Here is a 9,888-nt window from a genome sequence, read left to right as displayed (position 1 = left end):
ACAGGGTGGGTACAGATGGGAACCAGCAGTTAGGACACAGAAGGAGGGGTGATGGGGTAAAGTACACTCCACTCTCATTTCTGAGAATAATTCTACCATGTGGCCTCCAAAATGGAACAGTGAGAGGGGAGACAAGAACTGAAGAGACAGGACTGTGGTTAGCGGGGATGTGGATTTTTCCTGACAGATTTCACTTAGGGCAGAATTGAGGGAATCAGAAAGAACGGCTGTACAGAACTTTTGAAGTGGGTTACAATGTCCATATGACAGGAACTGTATCCTCCTGACTTTTATAATACAAATGTGTAAGATGTAGCAATGTTTTTTTTTTTTTAAAGCTCCTAATATCTCAGGGTTTTGTATTTGCCTTTCTGGTGAATAGAAATTAGAGTACGCAAAAGACCGACTGCAAAGGGTCACCCTGTTGATTTTCTCCAAGGGAGTCAGACTGGCTGAGCATCAGGTCTTTGCTCTCTAGGTGTTTGTGAAGTATCAGATGCGGCTCACAGAAACTCACCCCCAAACCTCAGCGCAGCCCTCTCAGTTCCAGGCAAAGAATAGTCATCCAACGCTACATGTTTTTAGAGAAAGAAAACTCCAGTGTCGCCTTTACGTCGCAGTTCAGGCATTATCTAAATTCTTCTTTTATTTATTTGGACTCAGTCTAGGCTCCCCAAAGACAAAAGCTCCATTTCTTCTTGGATTGTCTGTAAGGAGGAGCCAGGGCAGGTTGGGGTTGAGGTAAGGAGAGCAGGGCATGGGGTGGGGGAGGAGACACCGGTAGACCCGGAGTCTGGCAGTGAGTGATCTCTCCACCCTGCGGCTGCCAGAAGTTGCGAACAGCCTAGATGTGTCCGTATTATTGTATCAGGTCCCATGGAGGCGCCAACCCTTCTACCTGGAGTGACGGCTACAACTTACCACCATTAGAGAGCTCTTCCCCAAGACTGTGATGGACAATCCTGCAAGCTCACTTGGCTATCCTCATGAGGGTCATCCTGGGGCAGGAGCCAGACAGGCCAGTGGAATACTTTGTCAGCTCCCTGTGCAGATTGTCACTGTACTTGCCTACTCTCCAAACATGATAGCCTTTCATCTCTTTCCACCAGAGTTCAGCATGTTTCTGACCCATGCACTTGGCCTGTGCAATCTATCCAGCAGCATCTGTGGGTATCTCCCTGGCCCGAGGCTCTGTCTTTCATGTTTCTCCAAAGCTGTGGCCTCTGGGCCTAAGGCAGAAGGGGCTCACCTTGGGCAACACTCCCTTATGGTTCGAGCAGCTCTTGCTGGACCAGGTGATCCCAGGGAGGACTGGGCAGAGGGCCGGGGCTCAGTCTCCTCACCTGCCCCTCAGTGCACCTCCCTCTCTCACAGCAGAGCTCTGCATGGTGTCTTGACTGCAGTGTGAAAATCTGGTGAATCGAGGCCCACCGGGGCTGTGAATTGCCCCGTGGATCTTCCCTTTGTCAGCCACTTGCAGTTTTGCTCAGTTTACATGGGTTAAAAAAACAAAAAACAAGGATGGATTACCATCCTGTTTCTTTTTCACTTTTTAAAACAATAACCACTAGAGGCGTGGTTCATGGGCCTCCACCCCTGCCCCTGACTAGGGGTTCCCAAATAATTCATCAAGCTCCTGCATCCACTCATCCCCTGGCCCACCTTTGATGATGGAGTCCACAAGGTCCGCACTATCCTGGAGACCGGGGAAAGCCCCTGCTCCTTCACCACTGTAATTGTATGACATGTCCTGAGGGGGGTTCCGGTCATAGGCTTGGCTCTGGTTGCTTGGAGCGAAACTGCCACCAGGCATCTGCTGCTGTGCTGGGGGCTGACTGAACCCTGGCATGCCAGGGACACCCTGGCTTAGGCCAGACATGACCATCGGTCTAGCCTGGCTGGCACCTTGGTGCCCCGGGAGCGACGGCATCATCTGCCGACCCATGGCAGCTGGGTTGAGGGCTCTCACTGTACCAGTGTTGGTGTCCACAACTGACTGGCTCAGTCCTTGTGGGAAGTGTTGCTTGGTCAGTCTTGGCTGTCCAGCTTGAAGTGGATAGCTGGCGCCATTGTTGAATGGTCCTAATTCTCCACTAGTCCTCCCAGGCATTGCCTGTAAGCTCCTCTGTTGCCAGCTCTGCGTTCCTTGCTGGACTGTTCCCATAATGGTTTGAAGCCTTGGAGGGGCTTGGGGCCTTGTCAAGGCCTGGCCCACAGGGCCTTTCATCTGCTGATGCTGCTGGGTAATGCCTGAGTTCACCAGCATACTCTGCCCGAAACCACTCACCATCGCAACCCCTTGCCCAGAGGTGGGCTGTCTCGGCCCCTGGGCTTGGTTATGTGTGATGCTCATGCCACTTTGGTTTGGATGCTGCAACATTTGGGTCATCCCTGTGCTCATATTGTACATTCCTGGTTGGCTGGTTGGTGTGGTGCTATAAGGGGCCAGTCCCATCTCAGACTGGGCTGCTGCTGTGGCCATTGTCCCTGGGTTCTGGGAGGGTCCCATTCCCATCATGCCTGCATTCTGTGCCATCAACCGGGATGTTCGCATGCTCTGGAGCGCTGCTTGGTTTCTCACAGCTGCTATATCCTGGGGAGAGCCTGTGGGGGAAAAGTACATATAGATACTCAGTCTTCTTTGTATATTTAAAAAGTTGTTAGAATTTTCTTTTGGAATGACAAAATTCCCTTATAAGAAAAGATCTATTCTAACAATCAATCTTTTATAGAAACTTATTATTTTAAAAGGAGCCCTGCTAGAGCAGTTTTTAAGTACTTGGCTGCTAACCAAAAGGTCAATGGTTCGAACCCACCAACTGCTTCTTGGGAGAATGATGTGGCAGTGTGTTTCCACATAAAGATTTATAGCCTTGGAAATTCTATGTGCAGGTCTACACTGTCCTAGAGGGTTGCTATTTATCAAAATCAGCATGATGGCAATTTAAAAAAAAATTACTTTAATGACCATAATATACACTGATAGTGGAAATATTTGAAAATACCAATAAGCACAAAGATGAAAATTAGAATCACTTGAGTTCCTATCATCCAGGGATGACCACTGCTAACCTTTTATTTACATATGGTGGTGGTGGTGACGTGCTGTAGAGCCAGTTCCGACTCATAGCGACCCTGTACAGGGTTTCTGAGGCTGTAAATCTTTACAGGATGTAGAAAACCTCATCTTTCTCCCGCGGAACTGCTGGTAGTTTCGAGCACAACCCGTAACCACTACGCTACCAGTGCTCCTTTATAAGTACACACAAAAATTGAGATCATACTGTACCCATGGTTCTGTAGTTTGACTTTCCACTTAGTGTACTCTAAAAATATTTGAGTTACCATTTCAAACACAATTTGTCTCTTAACTCTTTGGGATATCCTCAACTAATACAATTTTCCTCAGAGGTGAGAGGTAATTCACCTCCTGGGCGAATTTAGGGAGAAATGGCTGATCACTTTGCATATTCTATTTGTGAAATGGAACATGGTTGAGTAGAGAATACTATCAATAAAAGCCATTAGAGTAATTTCCCTTAAGACTTGAGTAGGATTTAAGAGGTTAAAGGCCATTGCTTCTGCTAAGAAGCTCTTTCAACAGCTGGGAAATTTTTTGGATCCACTCCGTAGAATTCCACATGCTCCAGATTCTCAGCTTCTTAACGTGTCTGTGCAAACTGGCCAGCTTCCTGAGCAAGAAAAAGAAATCATCCAGCTATTTGCTACTTGGCAATGAACTATATGTATCTCTCCAGCAAAGTCCACTACTTCAAATCCGCAGTGACTGCTTCTCTGGGCAGATCGCTAACACAGTGTTAATGATGCTGTTTAAGAGTTGGCCAGAGCATCAATGCCAAGGTTCTCAACCCTAATTAGGCATTTGAGTGAGTCCCTCTTTACATGTTTTCAGGGTATTCTCAAACTGACCGAGAGAATGGAAATGTCACATTTTAAACGCCAGTCGATGTTGCAAAGGCCTGGGAGGTACACACCAATGGATTTTTAAAAAATGTATCTGCTAATGACTATGTCTATGAGGAAAAGAAAAACAGTTTTTTCCTGGACATTTAGAGAAGATGCAGCATAGGAGCCACTCAATACTCTAAGCAAATTTTCTACCATCTTGGAATTGTGATGAGAACCAGCTGAGGATGGTCTAACCTTGTTAAACCTGGCACCCTGGCAGATAACAGAAGCATGCTTTTGTCTTCCTGATGGGGTTATTGATTTCTGGGCAGCAAATAGGTCCCCATATTTTCTTTCTTTCTTTAAGAAAGAAAATTACGGGCATTTTGATTATGACTTAAGTTTTTGTGGCCTGAGATCAATATCAAGGCTGCACTGAAAAATGAAATGGTTACTGCGGGGAAACCTGAAAGGCCCAGGGAAGAGTCCCAAGAATTGTTTCAATGTTTTGTTTTAAGCTTCATTATATCTAAGTGAGTTTTAAAAATCAAAAGTTCCTGGTTGAATAATGGATGGTAGTATATACTACAACTTGCAATCTTGTTCTGAAGTTTTGTGACCTTAGCGACTATATTTGTATTGACTGCATGGCCAATTGGATCAACTGTGGTGGAATGGGTTATTGAGTTGTTTATTAAAAAAATAAAAAAATATAAGGGAAAAATATTACTGACTCAAAGATTGACTGGATAGGCCCAAATTACATAAACAGACTGATGGGTTGCTGGAAACAGACTAAAGAACTTTCATAATCTGGACATTTTTGTTGTACATTTATAATGGATATGTTTTAAAAAGGGGACTGGATATTGTCTGCACTATTTTGTGAATGAGAAGGAGAGAAATATTGCAATGCCCTTTGTTGTTGTTGTTGTTAGGTGCCATCGAGTCGGTACCAACTCATAGCGACCTTATGCACAGCTGTACGAAACACTGTGCAAACTGGATCCTGGGCCAAGCCAGCCTTTATTTTTGCTTAGTATAATGATGGCACAATCTATATGCAATTCTTGTGGAGCAAATTTAAAAATCTGCAATCAGCACTAAATTTTAAACTTGATAAATAAACTTTTTATTATTCTAGCTTTGTGCCTCTAGTCATTTTAAACACACAATTTAAATTTTTTTCGTATTTTTAGATTTTAACTAAGTTACCCAAAGAATTAACTTCACCCTAGACCTGATTACTACATATACGTTAAACAGCAGACTACCACTACTTTTTTTTTTTTTGGCCTAATACAGATATTATTGTGAGACACTGTATATAGTCAAATTAATTTTCTTGTTTGCTGGCTAGCATCACAATGTCAAAGACACTCTTCCATATTCAAATAGAAGTGATAATATGCTTTTTAAATTTTTTTCCCTCTAGAATGGTCTGTGTTCTATTTTCACTCACAAGAAGACTGCATTTGTGAAAAACAGGCATTTCCCCATAGACATGTAGCATTGCCCAGAGGCACAAAACTCAAGGAGAGAAAGATGGTTCTGAAGACTTTTGAAAAATGTAGTGATGAGAAGATAGTATAGGAATGGCATGCAAGTTATTCCTAACCAAACTGCTTTCCAAGGACAATATTTTTAAATCTATCAATTTGCTATTTTCCCAGATGTATACACTATGATGATATTGAGGGTGTCAGTAAAATATATGAGAATAGTGAAGATAGAAAAAAAAAGATGATATTTCTAATCAGTCAGTTGAGGGATCCTAAATGAACACAGTCCTGGTGTGATACTGTAGGATAAGCAACGCATTACTAATTGCAAAGTCAGTGGCTCAAACCCACCAGCCACTCCTCAGAAACCCTCTACAGGATCAATATGAGTCAGAGTAGACTCAAAGTCACTTAACAACAACCTATGATTTGGGGTTTTACAAAAGTTTAAGGAATGGGGGGGGGGGGGGAATTAAAAAATTCAGGAGCAAAACTTTTAAACCAAACCCAAATCATTCAGAATAGCATATACAAAAATATGTCTATGCTCTGTAACGCAGAGGAATGATTACATTTTGATTGATTGTTCCCTTTATTTGGGGAAAAATAATAAATGAATTATGAACCTAGACAACTCAAAGGATGCCAGGTTTATGAGAGTTTTGTTTCTACAGCATGGTCCCCTGACCAGCAACATCAGCAACATCTGGGAACTTGTTAGAAATGCAAATTCTTAGGCCTCATGCCAGACCCACTCAATCAGAAAACCTCTGGGCTGGAACCCAGCCAGCTGTGTTTTAAGAAGCTCCACAGGTGATTTCGATGCATGCTAACGTTTGAGAACTACAGGTGTACAGGGAGAGCACTGCATCTGTAACAAACCCACATGTGTAACTAGAGCTAGTCCTTACTCTTTCCCACCATGATCAAACGAGAAGCATAATTCTTCAAAGAATACTGGCACAGATTGAGTGCAGAGAACACCTGAGGACAGTTCAATTCCTTTTGTCCTTCTCCTTGTGTCAAATCCAAAGGCATCTGGAGGGATGTAAAGTGAACAAAGTCCCACAGTAGACAGCAGTAGAAGCTACTCAGCTCCAGTTGTCTCAGCGGCACTCTTAAGCACAATCTAGTAGACATCAGTGGTTTTCAGACTCTTTAAACCATAACCCACAGTACAAAACACATTTCATGTTGTGATCCAGTATATACACCGGGTTTATACCAGAATCAAAAGACTCCGTTATGATCACACTCTGATAATTTCTTTTTCTATTGTGTTGCATTTTAAAAATGTGGGGTGTGACCCATTAAACTGTTTTCACAACCTAGTAATGTGCTGTAGGAATCTTGGTGTGGTAATTAGGATAAGCACTGGACTGCTCACCACAAGGTCGGCAGTTCAAACACACCAAGCGCTCACTGGAAAACCTATATAGGGTCACTGTGAATCAGAACTGACTTGATGGTACTTAACAATGACAATAACAATGTGTTGAAAACCAAAGTTTAATAAATAGTCCCTTGTATCAGGAATTTTTACCCTGGCTGTCAATGAAGTTCAGGAGCGACTAGAAGTTTTGTGATATGTATGATCCACAAAGTGTGTATCTATTTACATAGATGCATATCTCTGCAGAAAGGGCTTCATAGCTTCTGGAAGATTCTTAAAGGCATTGATAGCACTCAAGGAGTTAGGACGAATTGCTCAAGACCTAACAAAAAAGCTAGAGGACCAGAATTAGGATTTCTGTTGCCTGTTTTGTGTGTGTTCAGCCGATAGCAACCTCATGTGACAAGAGTAGAACTGCCCCCTGTTGTTGTTGTTGTTGTTATGTGCCGTGGAGTTGGTTCTGACCCATAGCGACCCTGGACAGGGTTTCCAAGGCTGTAAATCTTTACGGGAGCAGAAAGCCTCATCTTTCTCCTGCGGAGCAGCTGGGAGTTTCGAACTGCTGACCTTGCAGTTCACAGCCCGATTTGTAACCACTACGCTACCAGAGCTCCTTAGAATTGCCCCCTAGAGCTTCCTAAAATGTTATCTTTAGGGGCAGAAGAACTATGTGGCAGTCTGCTTCTTTAAGTATTTACAGTCTTGGGAAGTCTACGGGACAGTTGTACTGTGTCCTGTAGGGTTGCTATGAGTAGAAATTGACTCAGTAATAACAGAGTTGATATTTGCTTTGTATTATCTTCATAGGAGAAGATCGTCACATCATTTCTCCCACAGAAAGGCTGATGAGTTCAAACCACCAACCTTCAGTTAGCGGGTGAGTACTTAACCACTGCATCACCAAGGCTGACAACTCCTTTGGCTGATATTATGAAGGGTCCTCAGGTTATTCCCTACCCCATGCGGGACCCTTAAAGGCTCTCTCCAATGGAGATGGGAGGGTCTGAACTTTGAGTCAATCTTCCACATTTATAAGGGAATGGTAACGTCAGACATACAGCACACCCACTGCGACTGGGGTCATGATTCAGCATTTCCCCAAACGGCAGGAGGATCAAGACAGCACAGCCAGCCTCAAGGCCCTGTTTGCCTTCTACATTCAACAGAGACATGTGGTTGCTAAAAGTCAAATTCTCCCACTTCTCGTTCTAAGAGGTGTGGGCTTTGGCTAGAGGACCTGATGAGTTAACAGAAAAGATTTCCCCACTGTGGTGGTGGAGATGACGAGCTAGACTTCAACAGGGCTGGTGCCAGGCCAAGAGGCTGTAAAATGATCAAAATATTTATGTACAGGGGATAAAGAGCAATGCCCCATTCCCTGAGAGTCCCACCCCTCTCAGTCACCCTAACCCCTCCCCTGGGACTCCCAGACTAATCCAAAACCTAAAAACCATAAGGTTAATATCTGGCCCAGAAATTCGACCTACCAGTTATTAACTATTCTGAATATTACCTGGGCATAAAGGCAGCATTATAAGGCAGTGTTGCCCGTTACATAGTCACTTCCACTTTGCACCTAGAAGATGTAAACTAGGAGAGGTGCGCCCCAGTCTCACCTTGAAACTGATTGACCTGCTGCACTGGGTATGGGTTCCGCTGCTGTTGGAGGTGCTGCCGAGGTAAGTGTGATGGCTGTAACTGCTGGAACAACAGAGGAGCAGAGGGGTGAGGGTGAGGAGACAGGGAGAGAGCATGCACTTAAATATCTTGGTAGTTTTGAGGAAAGGGGTGTTTTTGTTTCATTTTGCTTTGAAGTAAATGTTTTATTGAAGAATAACCAGCACACACAAATACAGTTGGATAGATTTTCACAAAATGAACATATCCCGGCACCCAGATCAAGAAAATGAACATTACTGGAAACCTTTTGCGTCCATTTCAGGTAGTATCCTCCCTTCAACCCAAGGCAACTGATATCTTAACTTGAACAATATAAATTAGTTATATGGTGATTTAGTGACAGAACAGACTCCCTGGTGTGGTGCTGTAGGGTCAGCATTGGACTGTGAAGCACAAAGTCAGCAGTTTAAACCCACCAGTTGCTCCTAGGAGACCCTATACAGGGTCGGAATCTACTCCCCGACCCCTCACCCCAGCACAGTGGCTCTGTGTGAGAAAGACCTGGAGATCTGTTCCCATAAAGATTGAAATCAAATCCACTGACTCACAGTGATCCTGGATAGGATTTCTGAGACTGTAATCTTTATGGGAAGGAGCTCTGGTAGCGTTGTTGTTGTTGTCAGGTGCCATCGAGTCGGAACCGACTCATAGCGACCCCATGCACAGCAGAACAAAACAATGTCCGATCCTGGGCCAACCTCATTACCGCTGCCACACTACGCTGGTAGCGTAGTGGTTACGAATTGGGCTGCTAACCTCAAGGTCGGCAGTTCAAAACTACCAGCTGTTCCATGGGACAATGATGAGGCTTTCTGCTTCCCTAAAGATCTGCAGCCTCAGGAAACCCTGTGCAGTGTCCCTATGAGTCGGAACTGACTCCACAGTACTTAACAACACCAATTTTTACGGGAGCAAATAGCTTCATCATTTCTTGTGGAGTGGCTGGTGGGTTTGCACCATCAACCTTTCACTCAGTATACCAAGATTACAGCCTATGAAACCTATGGGGCAGTTGAAAATCGACTCAAAGACATCTAATGACAATAACAGAGTGTTGTTGTTGTAAAGTGCCTTCAAGTTGGTTCCAACTCATAGTGACCCTATATAGGGTTTCCAATGAGTGGCTGGTGAGCTTGGAATGCACATTTGTGGTTCAAACTGACCTTACAGTCCAGTGCATTAACCTGTAGTGCCGCACCAGGACTCCAATAACAGATTGGTGTTAATGGTTATGTACTGTGGAGTCGGTTCCGAATCATAGCGACCCTGCACAGGGTTTCCAAGGCTGTAAATCTTTACAGGAGCAGAAAGCCTCATCTTTCTCCAGCAGAACTGCTGGTAGTTTCGAACTACTGGCCTTGACATTAGCAGCTTGACTCGTGACCACTACGCTACCAGAGCTCC

At 44.2% G+C, this 9,888-nt stretch overlaps 1 protein-coding gene across 1 annotated transcript in view; it reads right to left on the bottom strand.

Moving 5' to 3' along the window:
- Positions 1–1,606: 1,606 nt before the first annotated feature.
- MAML3 (mastermind-like 3 (Drosophila)) overlaps positions 1,607–9,888 on the bottom strand; it is a 586,993-nt gene continuing 578,711 nt past the window's right edge. The window contains exons 4-5 of the mRNA XM_006872222.1: positions 8,421–8,505; positions 1,607–2,604 (exon numbers count right to left, since the gene is read on the bottom strand). Coding sequence (XP_006872284.1) covers positions 1,607–2,604; positions 8,421–8,505 — 1,083 coding nt within the window. The remainder of the gene's footprint in view (positions 2,605–8,420; positions 8,506–9,888) is intronic.

Source organism: Chrysochloris asiatica, unplaced genomic scaffold (assembly GCF_000296735.1).
Source record: "Chrysochloris asiatica unplaced genomic scaffold, ChrAsi1.0 scaffold00187, whole genome shotgun sequence".
NCBI lineage: Eukaryota > Metazoa > Chordata > Mammalia > Afrosoricida > Chrysochloridae > Chrysochloris > Chrysochloris asiatica.
This window is presented reverse-complemented; position numbering and strand designations above follow the sequence as displayed.